This window comes from Mobula birostris, chromosome 1 (genome assembly GCF_030028105.1).
Source record: "Mobula birostris isolate sMobBir1 chromosome 1, sMobBir1.hap1, whole genome shotgun sequence".
Taxonomy (NCBI): Eukaryota; Metazoa; Chordata; class Chondrichthyes; order Myliobatiformes; family Myliobatidae; genus Mobula; species Mobula birostris.
This window is the reverse complement of record NC_092370.1, coordinates 4,680,656-4,707,829: the sequence shown is the minus strand read 5'-3', so window position 1 is coordinate 4,707,829 and position 27,174 is coordinate 4,680,656. Positions and strand designations below refer to the sequence as shown.

Sequence of the window (27,174 nt, the reverse complement as noted above, 5' to 3'; positions counted from 1 at the left end):
GGTTCGAGACGCCAGAGTAGGGGCATGTATACTCATTCGGGGAGCTACATTTTAGCGTATACGTTTGCAAGTGTGATGCAAAGGAATACAGCAGGCATCATGAGTTCAGGTGCTCAAAAGTGACGGATTGCGGAGTACATTTTCTGCGGTTTTAACTATGTGCTGTTTAACTAGTACCTGTCTTTTATATTTTGTGTAGTGTGGGAATTAGTGTGGAGGTATTTCAGGGAGAGGTCTTACCCAGATATATCTGTCAGGATGGCACCTATTGAGGTCAGGCAACGTCAGGTTGAGAACCCTGATGATCTGAGCCAGCCTTTGACAATGATTACGTCCATTCATAAACCCTTCACCCCTGAGGAGAAACAGAGCATTTTGTCAGAGTTGTCCTCACTTAAAGTCGCATGTGGGAATTTGGAATTCTGGCACTAGCTGAAGTTCACCAGATGCACCCTAAAAATATACACATGTTGGTAAAAACGAAGCGCCCGAGGAATATGTGGGACAGGACGGCCCAGGAGGTGCGAGATGGTACCTAGGCAACTATCAGGAACACCAGCAATGAAGAAAGATATTGCTTTTTTAAAGGGGAAGTGAGGCAGCGACAGGGGAGAGGTGAGAGGAGTTTCAATGCTAGGAGTATTGCGGGGAAGGCGGATGAGTTGAGGGAGTGGATTGACACGTGGAATTATGATGTTGTAGCAATTAGTGAAACTTGGATACAGGAGGGGCAGGACTGGCAGCTTAATATTCCAGGGTTCCGATGTTTCAGATGTGATCGAGGCAGAGGAATGAAAGGTGGGGGAGTAGCATTGCTTGTTAGGGAAAATATTACAGCAGTGCTCAGGCAGGACAGATTAGAGGGCTTGTCTACTGAGTCCTTATGGGTGGAGCTGAGAAACAGGAAAAGTATGGCCACATTAGTGGCATTGTATTACAGCCCACCTAATAGTCAACGAGACTTGGAAGAACAAATCTGCAGAGAGATAGCAGGCAACTGCAGGAAACATAAAGTTGTGGTGGTAGGGGATTTTAATTTTCCATACATTGATTGGGACTCCCATACTGTTAGGGGTCTAGATGGTTTAGAGTTTGTAAAATGTGTTCAGGAAAGTTTTCTAAATCAATATATAGAGGGACCAACTAGAGGGGATGCAATATTGGATCTCCTGTTAGGTAACGAATTAGGGCAAGTGACAGAAGTCTGTGTAGGGGAGCACTTTGGTTCCAGTGATCATAACACCATTAGTTTCAATTTGATCACGGACAAGGATAGATCTGGTCCTAGGGTTGAGGTTCCAAACTGGAAGAAGGCCAAATTTGAAGAAATGAGAAAGGATCTAAAAAGCGTGGATTGGGACAGGTTGTTCTCTGGCAAAGATGTGATTGGTAGGTGAGAAGCCTTCAAAGGGGAAATTTTGAGAGTGCAGAGTTTGTATGTTCCTGTCAGGATTAAAGGCAAATTGAATAGGAATAAGGAACCTTGGTTCTCAAGGGATATTGCAACTCTGATAAAGAAGAAGAGGGAGTTGTATGAAATGTATAGGAAACGGGGTAAATCAGGTGCTTGAGGAGTATAAAAAGTGCAAGAAAATACTTAAGAAAGAAATCAGGAGGGCTAAAAGAAGACATGAGGTTGCCTTGGCAGTCAAAGTGAAGGATAATCCAAAGAGCTTTTACAAGTATATTAAGAGCAAAAGGATTGTAAGGGATAAAATTGGTCCTCTTGAAGATCAGAGTGGTCGGCTTTGTGCGGAACCAAAGGAAATGGGGGAGATCTTAAATAGGTTTTTTGCGTCTGTATTTACTAAGGAAGCTGGCGTGAAATCTATGGAATTGAGGGAATCAAGTAGTGAGACCATGGAAACTGTACAGATTGAAAAGGAGGAGGTGCTTGCTGTCTTGAGGAAAATTAAAGTGGATAAATCCCCGGGACCTGACAGAGTGTTCCCTCGGACCTTGAAGGAGACTAGTGTTGAAATTGTGGGGGCCCTGGCAGAAATATTTAAAATGTCGCTGTCTACGGGTGAAGTGCCAGAGGATTGGAGAGTGGCTCATGTTGTTCCGTTGTTTAAAAAAGGATCGAAAAGTAATCCGGGAAATTATAGGCCAGTGAGTTTAACGTCAGTAGTAGTAAGTTATTGGAGGGAGTACTAAGAGACAGAATATACAAGCATTTGGATAGACAGGGGCTTATTAGGGAGAGTCAACATGGCTTTGTGCGTGGTAGGTCATATTTGACCAATCTGTTGGAGTTTTTCGAGGAGGTTACCAGGAAAGTGGATGAAGGGAAGGCAGTGGATATTGTCTACATGGACTTCAGTAAGGCCTTTGACAAGGTCCCGCATGGGAGGTTAGTTAGGAAAATTCAGTCACTAGGTATACATGAAGAGGTGGTAAATCGGATTAGACATTGGCTCGATGGAAGAAGCCAGAGAGTGGTGGTACAGAATTGCTTCTCTGAGTGGAGGCCTGTGACTAGTGGTGTGCCACAGGGATCAGTGCTGGGTCCATTGTTATTTGTCATCTATATCAATGATCTGGATGATAATGTGGTAAATTGGATCAGCAAGTTTGCTGATGATACAAAGATTGGAGGTGTAGTAGACAGTGAGGAAGGTTTTCAGAGCCTGCAGAGGGACTTGGACCAGCTGGAAAAATGGGCTGAAAAATGGCAGATGGAGTTTAATACTGACAATTGTGAGGTATTGCACGTTGGAAGGACAAACCAACGTAGAATATACAGGGTTAATGGTAAGGCACTGAGGAGTGCAGTGGAACAGAGGGATCTGGGAATACAGATACAAAATTCCCTAAGAGTGTCGTCATAGGTAGATAGGGTCGTAAAGAGAGCTTTTGGTACATTGGCCTTCATTAATCGAAGTATTGAGTATAAGAGCTGGAATGTTATGATGAGGTTGTATAAGGCATTGGTGAGGCTGAATCTGGAGTATTGTGTTCAGTTTTGGTCACCAAATTACAGGAAGGATATAAATAAGGTTGAAAGAGTGCAGAGAAGGTTTACAAGGATGCTGCCGGGACTTGAGAAACTCAGTTACAGAGAAAGGTTGAATAGGTTAGGACTTTATTCCCTGGAGCGTAGAAGAATGAGGGGAGATTTGATAGAGGTATATAAAATTATGATGGGTATAGATAGAGTGAATGCAAGCAGGCTTTTTCCACTGAGGCAAGGGGAGAAAAAAACCAGAGGACATGGGTTAAGGGTGAGGGGGGAAAAGTTTAAAGGGAACATTAGGGAGGGCTCCTTCACACAGAGAGTGGTGGGAGTATGGAATGAGCTGCCAGACGAGGTGGTAAATGCGGGTTCTTTTTTAACATTTAAGAATAAATTGGACAGATACATGGATGGGAGGTGTATGGAGGGATATGGTCCGTGTGCAGGTCAGTGGGACTAGGCAGAAAATAGTTCGGCACAGCCTAGAAGGACCAAAGAGCCTGTTTCTGTGCTGTAGTTTCTATGGTTCTATGGAGAGTAACTGGGGAATGATAATGGCAGTGATTCAAAAAGCAGATGAGACGGCTATGGATCATGCAGAACGTAAATATCGAGTGTACGAGGAGTATTCAGGGTTGGATAATCCAGGGAGGGACGACCCAATCTTCCTAAAGATGCTGAAGGAAGGCCTGAGCTCAGCCCACCAGGAAGTTTTAGATTTAGGCATAATGGTGGGCTCAACCTACTCTGTGATAGTTTCGTGGGCCAGTGAGATAGACCGAAGGAAGTGCAAGAGAAATCATGAAGTGGCTATAGTGGATGCAACTGCTGTGACGTTTCTGACAGTTTGATTTGTTTGCCGGTGATCAGGGCATGAAGCAAGGAATTCCTGGAATAGACGTGGGAGGGTAAGGGAGTTGATATGCTACAGGTGTGGCCATTTGGGACATGGTTGGAGGCAGTGTCCAAAACAGAGGAAAGGAAAACAGGTGAACGCCGCAGCAGACACGCAATCTCTCACCCCACTGGTGCCCAGTCTGACCAACATGACTGTCGATCAGATCAAAGAGCTAGTAAAGACGGCTCCTAGGTCAGAAAAAGATGAGGCAGCAGCCCCCACTGCCAGCGCTGGTGACCTGCGGATGTACACAACAGCATTGTTAGGGGGACGGCAATGCAATATGTTAGTGGACACAGGGGCATTGGTATCGATAACAGACTTACCCTTACCAACAACCAGGCAGGCCAGTTATATCAGGAGTGTAGGAGGGAAAACAGTGAAAGCTGAAAGAAGCGAGTCACAAATACTCGAAATCGGGGGAGTGCAACTTCCAGTGTATTTCTGGGTATGTCCAAATATCGAGGGCACGATCCTTGGAATAGACATCCTAAGGGAACCAGGAGCTGTTATAGATTCTGGAAAGGGAGAAATAATATGGACGAGTCAGAGGCAGCGAACGCATACAACCAGCAGAATACACAGCCTGGCTAGCATAGTCGCAGCTGCCCCGATCGCCAGAGACTGGAGCCAGGATGGTGCCTATGGGTTACTTTGTCAGCAGTTCCCAGCAGTGTGGGCTACACACAAGCAAGATTGTGGTCGAGTAAAGATAAACTGAGTTAAAATAGAGGAGGGGCTGTATAAACCCCCTAAGCAGGACCCTATAAAAACTGACACACTGACCACTGTTCAGTGTATAGCCAAGGAACAAAAACACCAGGGGATACTCAGGGAGACTGCGGCCACTACTAACTCACCTATATGTCCAGTAAAGTCCAGTGGATCATATCCATTGACAACAGGCTATACCACCCTTAAGACCAGTCCGAGATTGCATTCCACAGTGGCGGACTCTGCAGCAATCCTGAATGGCCTGTCTCCAGAACATAAAGCTTTTCCAATCCCTCCGAAGGCAGACATTACTGCGAATAAGGCAGCAGAGGAACAAGAGGCAATTGAAGTTGCAAGTACGCAGGAAGAAACAACAGAAGCCAGTTTAGTAAAATTATATGAAGAGGTGGAGGCAGAAGAGGAGAGATGACAGAGAAAGGGAGCAAAGGAGGGACCATATGGGAGCTGGGCACACGGGAAGGAAAGAGTCACGGTGGCCCCACCATGTATTAGGCAGCTATGGGGTAATTACAGGGATAGAATGACAGTACATGAAAGACATTTGTAATCAACTTAAAAGTGTTGAAGAACCGAGCGAAACAACAGCAGCGAATCACTGATCAGAGAGAGACAGAGGGAAAGGAGATAGACCTTCCACAGCCCGGCGACCAAGTCATGGTGAGGGTGCTGCCGGAAAGGCCAGGGTCTGCCCCCAGGTGGATAGGACCACAGACGGTTCTCTTAACCAATGATACGTGTGTCTGTGTGCGGACTCAGCGAGGCAGCCAGTGGAAACAGTGGACTCAGGTTAAAGCATATGACTCACCCTCTTGTTGCTCCCAGAGACGGAGTGGGGAACCAAGTGTACCCAGTAACCATGTAATTACAGAGAACCTAAGAGAGGAACACCAGCCGGCCATGCCAGACCTGACCACAGCTGATGAAAACGTACCCGGAGAAAATGCAAAGGCAGAAGACGCTGAGAGCGTGACGGAAAGCCTTGGATAGCTTGCTAAAGTGTGATGATGATGGTATTCTGTAATGAAGGCTGGTTGCTGAAGGGAGATAGAAAACATAGAAACATAGAAAACCTACAGCACAATACAGGCCCTTCGGCCCACAAAGCTGTGCCAAACATATCCTTACCTTAGAACTACCTAGGCTTTACCCAGAGACCTCTATTTTTCTAAGCTCCATGTAGCCGTCCAGGAGTCTCTTAAAAGACCCTATCATTTCCGCCTCCACCACCACTGTCGCTGGCAGCCCATTCCACACACTCACCACTCTCTGCGTAAAAAACTTACCCCTGACATCTCCTCTGAACCTGCTTCCAAGCACCTTAAAAATGTGCCTTTTCGCGCTAGCCATTTCAGCCATGGGGAAAAGCCTCTGACTATTCACACGATCAATGCCTCTCATCACCTTGTACACTTCTATCAGGTCACTTCTCATCCTCCGTCGTTCCAAGGAGAAAAGGCTGAGTTCACTCAACCTGTTTTCATAAGGCATGCTTCCAAATCCAGGCAACATCCTTGTAAATCTCCTCTGCACCCTTTCTATGGTTTCCACATCCTTCCTATAGTGAGGTGACCAGAACTGAGCACAGTACTCCAAGTGGGCTCTGACCAGGGTCCTATATAGCTACAACATTACCTCTTGGCTCTTAAACTCAATCCCAGATTGATGAAGGCTAATGCACTGTATGATTAGTTTTAATAGCATAGAATAGAAATAGATGGGGAGGGATTTTTAAGTTAAAGCAGAGACAGCAAGTTCCACAACTTCGATGGTATTTCAGACTGCATACGGCATCTAAAGACAGTCACCCCTCCCCCCCAGTTTGAATGAGGAGCTGGGCCCTTTCAGCAGTCAGGCCAGTGATCGACTGGACAGTTCAGAATGGGGTGCCACTGGGGAGAGGTCCTTGCAGACATCTATGTAGAGACCACCTCAACCCCTTCCTGTACATCGATGAGAGGGCCTGGGTGTGCTCCTGGAAAGAGAGTTTCAGCGACCAGAGAATGAAGGGGTGAAGACAAGGAATGTGATTAAGCTGCAATTGGCCTGCAGGGAAAGAGACAACAGGCACACGAAAGAAGCCGCTTTTCCAAAGATTTGCTCAAGTTTCTGGAACAACCTCTCTGCTTAACATTTGGTAGGTAGCGATTGAAGAAATCTAGGGTAGATATCGGCACACAAAATTGGAGGGAGGGGGATTTCAAAACAGGGTGTTTTTGCTGCCCTGTTTGAGTAGATCCTCCTAGGTTGGCCTTTCCTGGTACAAATTTAGAATGTTAGATGTTGGTTATAAACCGATCACTGGACAACAAATTTTTTCAAAAGTGTTGCTTCCTCAGAATTTTTTTTTGTTTATAATAGACTGCTTGAAGATGAACACAAATATAATTTCAGACTACTTGTATCACAAAGGAAATTGGAGAAACAACAAATTAACTTTTATGTGTTTAATTGCATAATGGTGCTGATGCTTTGCAACTAAGTTAAAGGTATTTTGTTAATGATTTTCATTTGTGCTCAGTGTCTGAGGCTTCTCGCTTAAATGTCCAACAATAATTCACCAGCATTGATGGATTCCAGTTGCCCTGGTATCTTTTCTCCATGACCTCAATGTCCTGGTGAAACCTTTCACCGTGCTTGTCACTAACAGCACCAAGATTTGCAGGGATAAAGTCTAAATGGGAATGCAGAAAATGAATCTGTAGTGACATGTTGCATTTCATGGTTTTATATGCTTGAAGCATGCTTTCAACCAGCTGCATGTAGTTTGGTGCTCTGTAGATGCCGAGAAAAATTTCAACGACTTTCTTGAATGCCTTCCAGGTGATTTTCTCCGGTCCCACTAGACATTCTTCAAATTGCCTGTCATCGGTGACCTGTTTGATTTGTGAACCAACAAAAATGCTTTCCTTAATCTTGGCATCAGTTACTGTGCAAAGCATCTGTCTTAAATATCAAAATCCTTTATAGAAATTTTTGTGCCTGGTGATAGCAAATTCCATCCTTGCAGTCCTGAACCCAATAATTATTACTAAAACCTGCCCTGCTGTGCAGCAGCTGCGCCGCCTAAGCATGCCCAAGCACGCCTGGACAAGATAGGAAACTTTCCAGCTTACCTAGTAGGCAACATTTTAATTGACTTGGATTATGGATTGAAATAATAAACATAAGTTTATTTAAAAATGGTGCCTGATAGGGAAATTTCATGGTGATTTTCATGATCAGTAGCCCAAAATTCATAAGATACACCTAAAAGTATTCAGGAAGCAAAATCTTTATTGTCCAGTGTTATTTATTTCATTGGGATAACAGTGTGGAATAGGCCCTTCTGCCCAGCAGTGGTTATGTTCGTCCATCATCAACATCGATGAAGACCTCGACACCATTATGATGGTGTCGAGACTAGCGCGTGATTTGGATTTAAGTGAGGGAGAGTTGCGCAGCGTCAGCCTCACTCTCTCTTCCCAATTCCCATCTGGATCCAGTGGCAAGACAAAGTCGAGATGGCTGGAGACGGGACTAGGCGCAGTGGATAACCAGGACGTCTTCTGTGTCTTGTCCTACTCTACAAATTCCACAACATTTGCAGAAACCGCCTTCTTGACCGTTGGACCTTCCATTGGTCTCATCCGCTCAGTCCGCCGGAGTCTGTCTTCACATGCTGGGATAGACAACTCCCTATCTCACCAAGGGTTTGAGACCCGTCGGCTACCCTCACCTGGTTTAGCCGGCTTGTCGAAGCCGTTGCCCGGGGTGTGGCCACTGTTGCATGCAAACAGCTACGGGGAGCCACAGGTGAGAGCTGAGTGCAAGGTGGGGACCAAAGGTGGACTAACTGCCTTGAAAAGGATGCGACATGTTCCCCCAGCAGAGGTGCTACCCCTCCCTGACACCCCATACGCCCCAGCAGTGGTTAGGCTGCAATGAAAAGCAACAACCCTCATTCTAGATCTTTCCTCCAGTACACTCCTGAATTTACTAATGCATAAAGAGAGACTGACTCCGGCAACGTAACATTGCAAATCTACTTACCTGCTGGGGGCCAGTGAAACAAAGAAAGCTACTAAATACTTGGTTATTCACACAATCACTGCAGACAGTGGCCTCTGGCTTCCCTGTCAGTGTTGAGCTGAATTGCCTGTAGAATCGGGCATTTTTATGGTGTGTCTGGAGTCTCGCTGAGGCAGAACGGTTGCAATATGTCTGGACTGGAGTTGCAGAGGCGAGGCAAGGCAAGGAAAGATCCAAGGTTTGATCAATTTAAGAGCCGAACTGAATTGGAAAGGTCAGGTACTGGCCGTATCAAGGCAGAGCCTGGGCCCGTGGGAGGGGAGCTGGCTGTGTTGAAGCGACGGAGCCTGAACCTGTGGGACAGGAACGATCCAAGGTTTAGACTATTGCCAGGTTGAAGTGGTCGGAGGTGAGAGACGGGCCAGTTTGGCCCGCTGATCCCCAGGGTTCGCTCATCTCTCAGCTGGACTGAGCCTGTGGCCTGAAATTAGTGGACTTCTGGATCATCCGGTGTTGTGAACTTCAGTTCTGAATGCTGTTTGATTGCTTTCATTCTTTGCATAGTTTGTTCTGTTTTTCTTTCTCTCTCTGCATATTGGCTGTTTGGACAGTCTTCTTTTGTTTAATGGGTTCTATTGGGGTTCTTTGTTTCATGGCTGTCTGTGAGAAGATGATTCTCAAGGTTGTATATTTACTTTGAGAATATAATGTACTTTGAAGGTCAGGCAGTTTCTATGGAGAGGAATAATCAGGTGACATTTCAGGATGTGACCCTTCAACAGGTCTCAGCCTGAATCGTTGACTGTTTATTCCTTTCCATAGATGCTGCCTGACCTGCTGAGTTCCTCCGGTATTTTGTGTGTGTTACTCTGGATTTCCAACATCTACAGAATCTCTTGTGTTTATGGGAGTTAAATTTGTTTCTCTTTGCTTGAATTTAGGCTGCATGCGTGACGTTCGTTTAAATGGTCACCCGTTGCCAGTGGATGGAACAAATACAATATTAACTGCAACCCTGGATCGACGGGGTGTAACACGCGGCTGTCACTCGGATGCCTGTCGCAGTAGGCCCTGTTATATCCCCTTCTCCTGTGTAGATCTGTGGAGGAAACACGAGTGCAGGTAGGGGATTATCAACAGTACACCTTCTGTGTAAGAATGGATTCTGGAGCATGAGACATTCACCCACTTGTGATGGCTATTGCACCGTGGCCCTCTTCCTGCGATGGCCCGTATCCACGTCAGAATCAGAATCACTAACATATGTTGGGAAATCTGTTGTTTTGTGGCAGCAGAACAGTGCGATACATTAAAGAACGGCATTGGACAGATACATAGATAAATGAATGGATAGATAAATAAACTTATTTATTTATTGAGAGAGAGAACAGAATAGTCTGTTCCGGCCCTTTGAACCGCACCACCCAACAACTCCCGATTTAATCCCAGCCTAATCATGGGGCAATTTACAATGACCAATTAACCGACCAACAGGTAAGTCTTTGGACTTTGGGAGGAAACAGGAGCGCCTGGAGGAAACCCTTGCAGTCACGGTGAGAAAGTACAGACTCTTTACAGGCAGCAGTGGGAATTGAACACAGGTCGCGGGTACTGGTACTGTAGAGCTAACTACTATGCTACCCTGCCGGCCAGGATAATAATCAGAGTACAGAAGACAACAAACTGCAAATACAAAGAGAAAGAAACAACAATAGTAAATAAATAAGCAATAAATATCAAGAACAAGAGTCTTTGAAAGTGCTGCAGATTGCAGTGAGAGTAATTAGAAAGAGATATATTTAGAAGTGTTGTCCACAGTCTGCAGAACGTCACCATGGTTCACAGGCACCATCTTCATAGCAGAAGACAAAGAAAACATTCTGGAATTATTGAAGAGCCACTGGTCTACTAAAATTTGGCAACACATCACAGAAACCATCCTCCCCTCCCTGGACTCTGTCCACACTTCTCTCTGCTTCAGTAAAGCAACCAGCATAATTCAACACCCCACGCACCCTGGACATTCTCAATTCTCCCTCTCCGTTCAGCCAGAGGATACAAAAGGCTCAGGGATAGCTTCTATCTCACTGATACTGGCTCCACGTTGACAAATACAGTATTGTGCTAAAGTCATAGGCACCCTAGCTATATACATGAATGAATCATTATCATCATCATCATCATCATCGTATGCCGTGTCGTATGACATGGGCAATCATGATTGTTCTCGTCAAATTTTTCGAAAGAAGTGGTTTGCCATTGCCATCTTCTGGGCAGTGTCTTTACAAAATGGGTGACCTCAGCCATTATCAATACTCTTCAGAGATTGTCTGCCTGGCGTCAGTGGTCGCATCACCAGGATTTGTGATCTGCACCACCTGCTTATACAACCATCCCCCACCTGATCCCATGGCTTCACGTGACCCTGATCGAGGGACTAAGCAGGTGCTACACTTTGCCCGAGGGTGACCTGTGGGCTAGCGGAGGGAAGGATCATTTACACCTCCTTTGACAGAGATGTATCTCCACCTCACCACCCAACAGGAATAAACAAACATAGATAAATAAATAGCTGGAAGATAAATAAATATATAGGCATTCGTTAGTCTCATGAGACCATGGATTTGTGCTTTGGAAAGTTTCCAGGGCGCAGGCCTGGGCAAGGTTGTATGGAAGACCAGCAGTTGCCCATGCTGCAAGTCTCCCCTCTCCATGACACCAATGTTGTCCAAGGGAAGGGCATTAGGACCCATACAGCTTGGCACCAGTGTTGTCGCAGAGCAATGTGTGGTTAAGTGCCTTGCTCAAGGACACACACACTACCTCATCCAAGACTTGAACTAGCGACTAGACAAACACCTTAACCATTTGGCCACGCGCCAACACAGATTGATAGCTAGATAGATAAATAGTGTGAAAGAGGAATAGCATCCTTTAATGTAAAGGAATGGTTTATTTTAACATCTGCAAGAATGTAATGCATTTAAACGTGATATACAGTGGAACCACCAGCTGCTAATGTTACTGAGTTAGTTTGGTACCAAGACCGAGTGAAAAGCTTGTCTTGTATTCTGTTCCTACAGGTCAGATCATTACTCAGTGCAGTGAGGTAGTACAAGGAAAAACAAAAACAGAATGCAAAATATAGCGTAGATCAGGCAGACAATAAGTTGCAAGGTCCTAACAGGATAGATTGTGAAGTCAAGAACCCATCTTATTATATTATGGAGCCGTTCAATATTCTTACGGCAGTGGGGAGAAGCTCTCTTTGAGCCTGGTGGTACGAGTTTGCAGGGTTTTGTATCTACTCCCATTGGGTGAGGGAAGAAAGGAGAACGCCCAGGGAGGGTGGTGAGACAATGGGAAGTGTCTGTGGAGTTTGTGGAGGGGAGGCTGAGCTGTCTCCACCACTCTCGTCAGTTTCTTGTGGTCAGGGCCAGAGCAGTTGCCGTACCAATGCCTGATGCATTCAGATAACAAGACTGGATTCATCTTGTGAGTTTCACTAGGGGATATCTTCCTTCCTCCAGCCTCGCCAGTACGAGCCAAATATATTTGACGACACAACACAGGCTATCAATTTGCGGGAGGTGTCACTCAGAGTCTTGGGCTCTATATTTGTTTTTTTTTGCGAGACTGTTTTTTTCCTCACTATTTTGAAAGTAATGTGTACATATTGCACATAGGCCCAGAGAAACGCTGTTTCGTTTGTTGGTATTCATGTGTGGTTGAATGATAATAGATAAGTTTTCTGATGGCTCTGCCATAGTTGGATACATCAGCAAGGGAGATGAGGCTGAGTACAGGGCTACGGTAGGAAACTTTGTCACATGGTGTGAGCAGAATTATCTGCAGCTTGATGTGAAAAAGACTAAGGAGCTGGTGGTAGACCTGAGGAGAGCTAAGGTACCGGTGACCCCTGTTTCCATCCAGGGGGTCAGTGTGGACATGGTGGAGGATTACAAATACCTGGGGATACGAATTGACAATAAACTGGACTGGTCAAAGAACACTGAGGCTGTCTACAAGAAGGGTCAGAGCCGTCTCTATTTCCTGAGGAGACTGAGGTCCTTTAACATCTGTCGGACGATGCTGAGGATGTTCTACGAGTCTGTGGTGGCCAATGCGATCATGTTTGCTGTTGTGTGCTGGGGCAGCAGGCTGAGGGTAGCAGACACCAACAGAATCAACAAACTCATTCATAAGGCCAGTGATGTTGTGGGGATGGAACTGGACTCTCTGACAGTGGTGTCTGAAAAGAGGATGCTGTCCAAGTTGCATGCCATCTTGGACAATGTCTCCCATCCACTACATAATGTACTGGTTGGGCACAGGTGTACATTCAGCCAGAGACTCATTCCTCCGAGATGCAATACAGAGCGTCATAGGAAGTCATTCCTGTCCGTGGCCATCAAACTTTACAACTCCTCCCTTGGAGGGTCAGACACCCTGAGCCAATAGGCTGGTCAGGGACTTATTTCCTTGCATAAATTACATATTACTATTTAATTAATTATGGTTTTATTACTATTTAATTATTTATGGTGCAACTGTAACGAAAACCAATTTCCCCCAGGATCAATAAAGTATGACTATGACTATAACTAATTAAACTTGAATTTGATTTGATTTCATGCTCCCCCATTAATAGTCAAGCCGCTGTTTTCCATCAAATCTGCTTTAAAGTTACTTTCAGATTGGGATGTATTGATCACGTTAAACTGAAACACACAGTGAACTATACTGTTTGTGTTAACAACCAACACAGTCCAAGGATTTGCTGGGGACAGCCCGCTGGTGTGGCCACACGACAGACCCTGATGCCAGCACAGCGTGCCCACAGTGTTCAGCAGGGCAACGCAGAGCACAGCAGCAGTTCATGTTTTGAGGGGAGGCTGAGAGGACAAATACTGTTAATTCCAGTTGGACAGGTTCTCATTTTCTTCTCATTCGAGCGCAGGTGTCCAGTCGGACAGGTGCCAGTGATAAGGAACCAAACAGGGTCCGAGGATTGTGTGACGCCACCGTGCGGAGCGTGGGCGTGTTTCAGTGGAGGCACTTGCATCGCCCGGGCACCGCAGCAGTTCACGTGCCACTGCGCAGAGGGTTACAAAGGGGAGCACTGTGAGATCAGCATAATGACTTCAGGAATGGCAGCAGCCCTGAACGTCAGCTCTCTCTTGGTCATCAGCGTCTGCCTCACCCTCGTAACAGGTACAGCTTTCGTTTGTCGCTCTGGAGTTATCCCTCTGATATATCTTCACTGAGAGTGGTTGATCAGAATCGGGTTTATCGTCACTGACAGGGGTAGGAAGAGTGAGGAGGTCCTGAAAGGTGAGTTTAGGGAGTCAGGCACCAAGTTAAAGGACAGAACCTCCAGGATAGCAGTCTCAGGATTGCTACCAGTGCCACGTGCAGGCGGGTTTAGAAATAGTAAGAATACGACATCCATCATTAAAGTCCCTCATCACCCAGGACATGCACTCTCCTCATTGCTACCATCAGGGAGGAGGTACAGGAGCCTGAAGACACACACTCAACTTCTCCCGCTCCAACAGCAGATTTCTGAATGGTCCATGAACCTGTGAATACCACCTCACAATCTTTAATTTAATTTTTATATACCGTACAGTAGATTTTGTCTTATAGAGTATATTTTATAAATAGCACTGTACTGCTGCCACAAAACAACAAATTTCACAGCATACTGTGTGTCAATGATAACAGGCCTGATTCTGATTATGTTCTATGTTTTAAATCTACATGATCAGCTTTGTTTTTTAAAAAACTTAATTTTCTTCAGGTTGTCTACAAAATATCATTGTACCTTCTTCCGTGTTTGTGACAGAGTGAAACGAAGCTAAGTTTCTGAGATTCAAGATCACTGGAAGCCTATTGTACCTCTTTCATATTTCAGCTCTGGTGATTGGCTTCAGCGTGTGGGGCGTGTGTGCAAAAGCAAAGTTCCAGAAAGGAGGAGTGTACCACATTCCTGTGGAGCACGAGAGTTGGGAAGATATTCGGGAAAACATCCTGAATTACGACGAAGAGGGAGGCGGAGAACAAGACCAGGTATTCGCACAAAATGCTGGAGAAAATCAGCAGGTCAGGCAGCAGCTATGGAAGTGAATAAGCAGTCAACGTTTCAGGCCGAAGCCATTCATCGGGACTGGAAAGGAAGGGGGAAGGAGTCAAGATACAATGGTGGGGGAGCGGAAGGGAGACAAGCTGGAAGGTGATAGGTGAAGCCAAGTGGTTCAGGTGCAGTTACTCCAGATTCCAACGTACTCCAGCTTTATAACAATGTACACAAGTGACATTTACTTCACATTTCATAACGTTTGCTTTATGAAAGAACTCCCCATGAAAGTGGTTTTATATTTTATAATTTATTCATTTAGCGATACGTTGCAGAGTAGGCCCTTCCTGCCCTTCAAGCCACACCGCCCCAGCAACCCCCAACAGCCCTCGCCTGATCGCAGGACAGTTTACAATGACCCATTAACCTACCAACTAGCACGTCTTTGGAACGTGGGAGGGATGCAGAGCACCAGAGGAGAACAGAGAGCGCCAGAACTGAATTCTGAACTCCTGAGCTGTAACAGTGTCACACTAACCTCTATGCTACCTACCGACCTATACGTCTTTGGACTGTGGGAGCAAACCGGAGCACCCGGAGGAAATCCGCGTGGCCACGGGGAGAACGTACAAACTGCTCACGGATAGAGGCAGGAATTTTTAGGAGGGTTGAGTGCTTTTACTCCCTGGTATTTGTAGTCCAGTTCAGCTGATAGGTTGCAACATTCATTAATGCGCTGAAAGCAGCAATCTTTAAAATTTATTTTTAATTGTTTAGAAATAAGTAGAACATAGAACATAGAATAGTACAGCACAGTACAGGCCCTTCGGCCCACAATGTTGTGCCGACCCTTAAACCCTGCCTCCTATATAACCCCCCTCCCACCTTAAATTCCTCCATATACCTGTCTAGTAGTCTCTTAAATTTCACTAGTGTATCTGCCTCCACCACTGACTCAGGCAGTGCATTCCACGCACCAACCACTCTCTGAGTAAAAAACCTTCCTCTAATATCCCCCTTGAACTTCCCACCCCTTACCTTAAAGCCATGTCCTCTTGTATTGAGCAGTGGTGCCCTGGGGAAGAGGCGCTGGCTATCCACTCTATCTATTCCTCTTATTATCTTGTACACCTCTGTCATGTCTCCTCTCATCCTCCTTCTCTCCAAAGAGTAAAGCCCTAGCTCCCTTAATCTCTGATCATAATGCGTACTCTCTAAACCAGGCAGCATCCTGGTAAATCTCCTCTGTACCCTTTCCAATGCTTCCACATCCTTCCTATAGTGAGGTGACCAGAACTGGACACAGGGCCCTTGTGGCTCAATGAGCCCGTGCCCTTCAATTACATCCATGTGACCAGTTAACCAACTAAACGGTGCGTCTTTGGACTGTGGGAGGAAACTGGAGCACCCGGAGGAAACCCACTCGGTCATGGGGAGAACGTACAAACCCCTCACAGTCAGCAGTGGGACTGAAACGTGAGCAATGGCGCAGTAACGTGTTACACTAACAGCTACACTACCGTGCTGACCACATCAAACCTGCCAAAAAGCAGACACTGTGTCTTCCGCAGAGTTGTAATTACAGACCCTTCTCACCGCCACCCCACCTTACGGTTTCTTCCCGCGTTCCAAAGGTGTAGGCCTTACAGTGGGAATGAGGGTTAAAATGAGGAGAGTTTGACAGCCCTGGTCCTGTACCTGTACTCGCTGGAGTTTAGAAGAATGAGGGGGGATCTCATTGAAGCCTATCAAATATTGAAAGGCCCCAACAGAGTGAATGTGGAGAGGACATTTCCTATAGTGGGGGTGCCTATTACCTCAGGGCACAGCCTCAGAAAGAGGGACATCCAGTTAGAACAAAAATGAGGAGAAATTTCATTAGCCAGTGGGTGGTGAATCTGTGGAATTCATTATCACAGTCAGCTTGGAAACCAAGTCATTTGGTATATTTAAAGCGGAGGTTGATAGCGTCTTGATTAGTATGCGGGGTGGGGAGGTCAAAAGTTACGGGGAGAAGGCAGAATGGGATTGAGAGTGATAATAAATCAACCATGATAGAACGGCAGAGCAGACTCGATGGGCTGAATGGCCTAATTCTGCTCCTATGCCCTAAGTCTTATGATCTAGAGTTATTCCTCGGACTGTGTTGGTCATTGACAGTTAATGCACAATTCATTGTTTAATTCGATGTACATGTGACAAATCAAGCTAACCTTTACTAGAGTTAATGAAACTTTTAATCTTTTTTAGAATGGCTATGACATCAGTGAACTGAAGAAACCTCTACGTGCGAGTCTGTCGCAATCTTCGTCAACAGCATCTGCTCCTCTGGTAAAGGGCTTTGCTGATTCTCAGGAAGAGAAGCAACTCAGCTCAAGAACTCACACAAATGTCATTTTTTCTGAACCTCTTCAGTATGGTGTCCCAGACTTCAAAAGCTACGTGTCCCAGATCATCTGGGATGCAGATAATGACCTGCGGGCTCTTCCAGAGGACACCGTGCATATTTACTGCTTCGAGGGGCAGGGCTCGCTGGCAGGGAGTCTGACCACTGTCAACACATCAAATTTTGACGAAGACCTTGGTTCAGAATATCTCAGTGACTGGGGCACTAAGTTCCATAAACTGCAAGAACTCTGCGCCCAAAAGCAGAACAACGGCCTGTAGCAGCAGAACGATTGCGTAGATTACTGGGTCATTTTGAAAACTCTGTGAGAAACCATTGGCAAAATAATGTGGTGATCTCATTTCAAAAAGTTTGTTTAAATAATCAAAGGAATGAAAATTTTAAAAAGAAGAACTACAGATATTGGAAGCCTGGGATTAAAACAGAACATTCTGGAAAGAGGTCTTGGCAGCACAGGATAAACGTTCCAGATCAAAGACCATTCATTAGAATAAACCCTCTCAAAGTTCAATGTAAATGTATTAACAAAGTACACACAGGTCACCACGTACTACCCTGAGATTCACTTTCTTGCAGGCATTCACAGTAGATGCAAAAAACGCAATAAGACCTTACAACATAGGAGTAGAATTAGGCCATTCGGCCCATTGAGTCTGTTCCGCCGTTTCATCATGGCTGATCCATTTCCCTCTCAACCCCAATCTCCTGCTTTCTCCTCATAACCTTTGACACCTTGACTAATCAAAAACCTATCAACCTCCGTATTAAATACACCCAAAGACTTGGCCTCCACAGCTGTCTGTGGCAAAGAATTTCACAGATTCACCACCCTCTGGCTAAAGAAATTCCTCTCCACCTCTGTTCTAAACGGATGTCCCTCTATTCCGATGCTGTGTCCTCTGTTCCTAGACTCTCCCACCGTAAGAGACATCCTCTCCACATCCAGTGGAATCAATGACTTACAACAGGGTGGACAACATTTAAGGGAAGTTTGGATAAGTGCATGGACAAGAGAGGTGTGGAGGGCTCTGGTCCAGGTGCAGGTCGATGGGACTTGGCAGAATAACAGTTCAGCATGGACTAGATGGGCTGAAGGGCCTGTTTCTGTGCTGTGACTCTGTGGCATGAAGCTCTTACAATAAACACAAAAGATCCTGCAGATGCTGGAAATTCAGAGCAACCTAAACACAATGCTGGAGGAACTGAGCCGATCAAAATTCAAAAATTTCAAAGTCAATATGTATATGTCACCATATACAACCCTGAGATTCAATTTTGTGCAGGCATTCACATTAGAACAAAGGAACACAATAGAATCGCTGACAAACAACCCACTGGCCTCCTCTCCTCTTGATTTATTCACTGCCAACTGCGGATGGGACACTGGCCATTTTCAATTGTCCACTTCCTTTACTCCTCCGAAGCAAGCCTTTGCAGAACATGCTTTACAATCACTAGTAACCAGTCTGATGGCTTCCAGACAGTAAACAATTGAACAAGAAAGTATGAAGTGACCATAGAGTTTCTCTCTTTGGATGTGATAAGGTCAAAGTTCAAAATGAATTTATCATCAAAGTACATATGTGTCACCATATACAACCCCGAGATTCGTTTTCTTGTGGGCACACTTAATATATTCATAATAGAATAACAACCATGGTAGAATTAATGAAGGACCACACCAACCTGGCCATTCAAACAGTGTGCAAAAGACAATGAACTGTGCAAATACAAAAAGAAAGAAATAATAATAAACAAATAATGAGAACATGAGATGAAGAGTCCTTGAAAGTGAGTCCATAGGTTGTGGGAACAGTTCAACGTTGGGACAAGTGAAGTTATCCCCTTTGGTTCAAGAGCCTGATGGCTGAGGGGTAATAACTGTCCCTGAACCTGGGTGTAGGTCCTGAGGCTCCTGTGCCTTCTTCCTGATGGCAGCAGTGAGAAGAGAGCATGTCCTGGGTGGTGGGGGTCACTGATGATGGATGCTGCTTTCCTGCAACGGCATTCTGCAAGTAGTCAAAGATGATAAATACAAGAAATTCTGCAGATGCTGGAAACCCAGAGCAACACACACAAAATTCTGGAGGAACTCAACATGTCAGGCAGCATCTATGGAAGATGAATAAAGAGACGAAGGTTCAGGCTGAGTCCTGATGAAGGGTCTTAGCATGAAACATCGACTGTTTATTCCTCTCCATAACTGCTGCCTGGCCAATGCACATTGTTTCAGCCATTTAGGTTGTCTGATATCACTAATAATGCCATTTAAGTTATAACAATCTTCGTGATGAAGTGTAAATCTGTTATCCTAGTTATTGTTCTGTTCTGTGTCATTACATCATTGAAGAATGCTGTAGAACAGAGGGATCTAGGAATAATGGTGCATAGTTCTCTGAAGGTGGAATCTCCTGTGGATAGGGTGGTGAAGAAAGCTTTTGGTATGCTGGCCTTCATTAATCAGAGCATTGAGTATAGGAGTTGGGATGTAATGTTGTAATTGTATAGGGTATTGGTAAGGCCAAATTTGGAGTATTGTGTACAGTTCTGGTCACCGAATTATAGGAAAGATGTCAATAAAATTGAGAGAGTACAGAGGAGGTTTACTAAAATGTTGCCTGGGTTTCATCTCCTAAGTTACAGAGAAAGGTTGAACAAGTTAGGTCTTTATTCTTTGGAGCATAGAAGGTTGAGGGGGGACTTGATAGAGGTATTTAAAATTATGAGGGGGATAGAGTTGACGTGGGTAGGCTTTTTCCATTGAGAGTGGGGAAGATTCAAACAAGAGGACAGGAGTTGAGAGTTAGAGGACAAAAGTTTAGGGGTAACATGAGGGGGAACTTCCTTACTCAGAGAGTGGTAGCTGTGTGGAACGAGCTTCCAGCAGAAGTGGTTGAGGCAGGTTGGATGTTGTTGTTTAAAGTTAAATTGGACAGATATATGGACAGGAAAGGAATGGAGGGTTATGGGCTGAGTGCAGGTCGGTGGGACTAGGTGAGAGTAAGAGTTCAGCATGGACTAGAAGGGCCGAGATGGCCTGTTTCCGTGCTGTAATTGTTATATGATTATATATAGTTATATCAACATGAAGTGCAAACATTCATTTTCACAGAATACGAGCCAGCCATCCAACACACCACAACTCACCACCATCAATTTTGCTGACGAGCATCTAGAACTTTAGAACACAGAACAGTAGAGCACAGGAACAGGCCCTTCGGCCCACAATGTTGTGCTGAACCATCTAAACTGGTAATCAAATGAACAACTAAACTAATCCCCTCTGCCTAAATAATGTCCATATCCTTCCATTTTCCTCACATTCATGTGTCTATCTAAACATCTCCTAAAAGTCCCTGATGTATCCGCCTCGACCACCCCAGGCAACATGTTCCAGACACCCACCACTCTCTGTGTAAAAAACTTGCTCCTCACATCTACTTGAAATTACCCCCCTTACCTGAAATGCACGCCCTCTCGTATTGGACATTTCAACCCTGGGAAAAAGATACTGTCTGTCTACTCTATCTATGCCTCTGATAATTTTATAAACCTACACCATATCTTCTCTTTGTCTCCACAGCTCCAGATAAAACAATCCAAGTTTGTCGAACTTCTTGTTATAGCACATACCCTCTAATCCAGGCAGCATCCTTCTGCACCCTCTCCAAAGCCCCAGCACCCTTCCTATAGCAGATCGACCAAAACTGTATGCAATACTCCAGATGCTGCCTAACTCGAGTTTTATAAAGCTGCCACATAACCATCGAAAGCTATTATCGCTGAGAAAATCAGAATGAGTATTGTTCTCTTTGAAATGTTAAATTATTTTTGTACTATAGTAGTTGAAATATTTCTTTTGCAATGTAAATATTCTGTGCATGTATGTCCTCTGTATTGAATTAGAATGAGCCTGATTGTATTGTTTTTTGTTACAGCCAATAGTTTAATGCATGGTATTCTGACAACCTGTATATTTAATACACTGTTACTGAGATTTACTAACAGGAATATAAAGCCTTACCATGATATGTTTTATTGTATCATATTAGAAAATCAAAGAGGAAGTCGGGTGGGTGGCTGGTAATAATACTAAGGGCCCTGTCTATGTAGTGCTCCTGATAAATGTCCCCGATGGATGGTAGGGAGACCCCTATGATCCTCTCAGCTGTTCTCACTGTAGGGACTTCTGGTCTGATGCTCGACTGCCCCCATACCTGATGGAGATGCAACGTGTCAGGAAGCTCTCAATGGTGCTCCTGTAAAACGCAGTTAAGATGTGGGGGGAGCATTGCTTGCCTTGATCTTAGGAAGTGGAGGTGCTGCTGTGCCTTCTTGTTCAGGTAGGTAATATTAAGGGATCAGGTGAGGTTATCCGTGATGTGACCTCCCAGGAACTTGGCGCACTTAACTCTCTCTACACAGGAGCCATGTATTCTCAGAGGAGGATGGTTTATCTGCATCTTCCTGAAGTCCACAATGATTTCCTTTATCTTCTCCACATTCAGGTTTACATTGCTCCTCTCATGCCAATCCAGCAGCCGCTCCACTTCCTCTCTGTACTCCATCTCGTCATCGTTCCTGATAAGGCCGACCACTGTCGTGTCAGCCACAAACTGATGACACGGTTTGAGCTGGGTCCTGAGTCACAGTCGTGTGTCAGCAGTGTGAACAGCCTTGGGGAGCACCAGTGCTCAGCGTAATGGTATGAGAGACATCGCTGCCCACACGGACTGACTGTGGCCTCACCATTAACGAGTCCAGTATCCAGCTGCAGAGCAGATGTTGAGACCCAGCAACAACAGGTTCCCCACCAACTTCTGGGGTATGACGGTGTTGAATGCCAAACTGAAATGGACAAAAGCAGTCTAACATATGAGACCCCATTTTGCAGGTGGGACTGGACAGAGTGGAGGGCAGAGGCTATTGCATCACTAATGGATCGATTTGAGTGATGAGCGAGCTGGAAAGGGTCCAGTGTAGCCGGAAGAAAAGCTTTAATGTGCTCCATGACCAGCTGCTCAAAGCATTTCATAATGGTTGATGTTAATGCCACCAGATGATAGCCATTTAGTCATTTACTGACACCCTCTTTGGCAGTGGAATGATGGTTGCCTCCTTGAAAACCGAGAAGACAGAGGACTGTTCCAGAGAGTTGTTGAATATATTCGTCAGCTGGGCTGTGCAGACTTTCAGAACCCAACCTGTGTATTATCGGGCCCACACGAGAACATCTACAGATGCTGGAAATTCAAGCAACACGAGGCCCCACAGCTCCGCGTGGGTTGACTCTGGCCAGGATCTACCTCACCACAGTTCATCCAGACGGAGTGACTGCTCCCCTGGGGAGAGGGGTGCCTTCCTCACCAGCACTTTGCTCGGCACATCAAACCGGCCATAGAAGACATTCAGCATCTCAGGGAGTGGAGCATCCCGGTCACTGATACATGGGGTGGACTTGTAGTCCGTAATCCTCTGAATCCTCTGCCACATGTGCCCCGTGTCTCTGGTATCACGGAAGTGGCTGTAAGTTCTCTGAGAAAGCTCTCATTTTGCCCTCTTGATGGAGCAGGAAAGCACAGTTCTTGCTTCCCTGAGAGCTGTCACATCCCCTGATCTAAAGGCCTCATAAGAACATAGAAAACTTACAGCACAATACAGGCCCTTCGGCCCACAATGCTGTGCTGAACATGTTACACCGGTGGTGCGCAAGTGGAACGGGTCAAAAGCTTTAAGTTCCTCAGGGTCAATATCACAAATGACCTGACTTGGTCCAACCAATAAACTAAAGAAATTTGGCCTGTCTCCTAAAACCCTCAGTAATTTTTATAGATGCACCGTAGAAAGCATTCTTCTAGGGTGCATCATAACCTGGTATGGAAGTTGTCCTGTCCAAGACCGAAAGAAGCTGCAGAAGATCGTGAACACGGCGCAGCACATCACACAAACCAATCTTACGTCCTTGAACTCACTTCACACCGCACGCTGTTGGAGCAGTGCTGCCAGGATAATCAAGGACACGACCCACCCAGCCAACACACTTTTCGTCCCTCTTCCCTCTGGGAGAAGGCTCAGGAGCTTGAAGACTTGTATGGCCAGATTTGGGAACAGCTTCTTTCCAACTGTGATAAGACTGCTGAACGGATCCTGACCCGGATCTGGGCCGTACCCTCCAAATATCCAGACCTGCCTCTCGGTTTTTTAGCACTACCTTACTTCCCATTTTTCTATTTTCTATTTATGATTTATAATTTAAATTTTTAATATTTACTAACTTTTTACTATTTTTAATATTTAATATTTGTAATGCAGGGAGTGGGAAGCGCAGAATCAAATATCGTTGTGATGATTGTACGTTCTAGTATCAATTGTTTGGCGACAATAAAGTATAAAGTTAAGGAGTCTTTACAAATTACCGAGGGTTACCTTTAGCCCTCTATTTTTCTAAGCTCCATGTACCTGTCCAGGAGACTCTTAAAAGTGTCCTCCTCACTATGGTACAAGGGGCTAGGGCCTAAACCCGGGCCTGATTGAGGTCAAGACCCAAATCAGCAATGGGATCTAAGCCCAGAAATGGAGGATATTCCATCTCATTATGGGCCATCTGGGTCGCCAGTGTATGAGAACCAGTCTACTCACCCCTGTCCAGGCTTTCAAACAAGGGCCAAGAGGCTGAAATTTCAACCAAGGTGAGCAGAGGGGTTTCCCTGTGCCCTGATTAAGACAGGCAAAAGATATAGGTCAGATCTCCTCCTGTGGCAGGAGCAACCCCTGAGATGGACCTGAAACCACGATGTACCTGCTAAAGCACAGCACGATGTTTAAAAGCAAACACAGCAAGAAACGGTTAAGTAAACACAGCACAGCACGTGCTTCTTCAGAAAAGAAGACAGACACAGTCACTAAAAAAAGGCAAAAAATGGACAGATTCACGGGTTCAGAAAGAGTGACTACTGGGTGATAATAATCATAAATTTTAAAAAGCAGAAATGGCTGTCTACATCGGAACGATAGATGTGTTCAGTTGCACAATGGATAACTGGTTCATGTCTCAACTGAGCAGTATTTTAAAGCAAATGCAATAGCCAATGAGAAAGAAGTACCAGTTTTGCTTTGGAGCAGAAAGCATATAATTTGCTTAGAAGCTCAACTACTCCAATCAAACCAGCCAAAATTAGATTTGCTGATATCATGAAAGAAATAAGGAACATTTAGAATTGGACACTGGCTTGGCTGTTTCAGTCATTCTACAAAATGAGTGTGAACAGCATTTCAAAGATACTGAACTGATGCCTGTAGATATCTAACTAAGAACTTACTCTGGAGACTGTGGGCACGTGGCCAAATAGTTAAGGCATTCGATTACCGATCTGAAGGTCGTGAGTTCGAACCCCAACCGAGGCAACGTGTTGTGACTTTGAGCAAGACACTTAATCACACATTGCAACAACACTGATGCCAAGCTGTGTGGGTCCTAATGCCCTTCCCTTGGACAACATTGGTGTCGTGGAGAGGGGAGACTTGCAGCATGGGCAACTGCTAGTCTTCCATACAACCTTGCCCAGGCCTGCGCCCTGGAGAGTGAAGACTTTCCAGGCGCAGATCCATGGTCTCGCAAGACTAACGGATGCCTTAAATACTGGAGAAAAGATTACTCCTGCGGGAATGACATTCATTACAGTGAAATAGAACAACCAACAAGCTACAATGATCTTGTATGAGGTAAAAAGAGGAGGACCAGTATTGTGGGGACGGGATTGCCTGAGATAACTACAGCTAGATTGGAGGTCCATCCCCAATTTGCATGCTGTATCCCCTGTATTAGAGTCAACTGAAAGCGAATTAAGAAAGATACTGAACGATGCACCAGTGTCAGGGATGGCATTGGAAAACTCAAACATATTAAAGGTAAAATAGTGTTAAATGATAAGTCCTGGGGCCTGCTGGAATATTCCCCAGGCTGCTCCACGAGGCGAGGGAAGAGATTGCTGAGCCTCTGGCTAGGATCTTTATGTCCTCGTTGTCCACGGGAATGGTACCGGAGGATTGGAAGGAGGCGAATGTTGTCCCCTTGTTCAAAAAAGGTAGTAGGGATAGTCCGGGTAATTATAGACCAGTGAGCCTTACGTCTGTGGTGGGAAAGCTGTTGGAAAAGATTCTTAGAGATAGGATCTATGGGCATTTAGAGAATCATGGTCTGATCAGGGACAGTCAGCATGGCTTTGTGAAGGGCAGATCGTGTCTAACAAGCCTGATAGAGTTCTTTCAGGAGGCGACCAGGCATATAGATGATGGTAGTGCAGTGGATGTGATCTATATGGATTTTAGTAAGACATTTGACAAGGTTCCACACGGTAGGCTTATTCAGAAAGTCAGAAGGCATGGGATCCAGGGAAGTTTGGCCAGGCGGATTCAGAATTGGCTTGCCTGCAGAAGGCAGAGGGTGGTGGTGGAGGGAGTACATTCAGATGGTGGGTTCTGACTAGTGGTGTCCCACAAGGATCTGCTCTGGGACCTCTACTTTTCGTGATTTTTATTAACGACCTGGATGTGGCTGTAGAAGGGTGGGTTGGCAAGTTTGCAGATGACACAAAGTTTGGTGGTGTTGTAGGTAGTGTAGAGGATTGTCGAAGATTGCAGAGAATCATCGATAGGTTGCAGAAGTGGGCTGAGAAGTGGCAGATGGAATTCAACCCAGAGAAGTGTGAGGTGATACACTTTGGAAGGACAAACTCCAAGGCAGAGTACAAAGTAAATGGCAGGATACTTGGTAGTGTAGAGGAGCCGAGGGATCTGGGGGTACATGTCCACAGATCCCTGAAAGTTGCCTCACAGGTGGATAGGGTAGTTAAGAAAGCTTATGGGGTGTTAGCTTTCATAAGTCGAGGGATAGAGTTTAAGAGTCGCAATGTAATGATGCAGCTCTATAAGACTCTGGTTAGGCCACACTTGGAGTACTGTGTCCAGTTCTGATCGCCTTACTATAGGAAGGATGTGGAAGCATTGGAAAGGGTACGGAGGAGATTTACCAGAATGCTGCCTGGTTTAGAGAGTATGCATTATGATCAGAGATTAAGGGAGCTAGGGCTTTACTCTTTGGAGAGAAGGATGATGAGAGGAGACATGATAGAGGTGTACAAGATAATAAGAGGAATATGTAGAGTGGATAGCCAGCGCCTCTTCCCCAGGGCACCACTGCTCAATACAAGAGGACATGGCTTTAAGGTGAGGGGTGGGAAGTTCAAGGGGGATATTAGAGGAAGGTTTTTTACTCAGAGAGTGGTTGGTGCGTGGAATGCACTGCCTGAGTCAGTGGTGGAGGCAGATACACTAGTGAAGTTTAAGAGACTACTAGACAGGTATATGGAGGAATTTAAGGTGGGGGGGTATATGGAAGGCAGGGTTTGAGGGTTGGCACAACATTGTGGGCCGAAGGGCCTGTACTGTGCTGTACTATTCTATGTTCTACGTTCTATGTGCTATAAATCAAAAAGCTACCGCCGAGTTTTGCAAAGTCGATCTGGTTCTTCACACCGTCCATGATGAGCAGCCAGTGAGCTGGGCTGCATGGATTGTAGTAAATGGCTGAAGGAATTCTTTCCAAGGTTGAAAGGAGCCCACGGACAACGCCAGTGGCCCCAGTAGCCAAGAATTGGTCTGTCAGGGTTTTAAGGTCACCATCAACCAGTGGTTTCTAAGGTTGTCATAGCCGGGGCTGGTAATGCGGACAAGCTCCCACTACCTGTAAAGTGCTCCAAATGGGGTGTGACTCTAACAGCCTCTGACAACCAAGTCCAACCCTTGGCCTTCACGTGTGGCTTAGCTACTAGGCCTGGCAGAAATGTTTCTACTGACAAGAGAAGGGGCAAAGGCGGACCACTGGCGCCTCAAAACCAGTTGCTTTGGGCAGGTGGGGCTCATCAGCCTTAGACGGCAGCCCGCCTAGGAGAAGGAAGACTCTGATTCTAAACCTCCGCTGCCTTGCAGCCATACCCACCCATGGGAAAGACTTTGGGAATAAACCCCGAGGAAGAAATCCGGGGCCGGGGTCCCTAAGGCAGTTTGATATTGTTTACAACTTCACCCTGGCA

General features: G+C 45.5%; 1 protein-coding gene across 1 annotated transcript in view; it reads left to right on the top strand.

Annotated features, from left to right (window-relative positions):
- LOC140201278 (neural-cadherin) overlaps positions 1 to 17,343 on the top strand; it is a 286,782-nt gene extending 269,439 nt beyond the window's left edge. Inside the window, exons 31-34 of the mRNA XM_072265547.1 lie at positions 9,539 to 9,719; positions 13,558 to 13,811; positions 14,515 to 14,669; positions 16,927 to 17,343. Of these exons, the coding sequence (XP_072121648.1) occupies positions 9,539 to 9,719; positions 13,558 to 13,811; positions 14,515 to 14,669; positions 16,927 to 17,343 (1,007 nt within the window). The remainder of the gene's footprint in view (positions 1 to 9,538; positions 9,720 to 13,557; positions 13,812 to 14,514; positions 14,670 to 16,926) is intronic.
- The last annotated feature ends 9,831 nt before the right edge of the window (positions 17,344 to 27,174 follow it).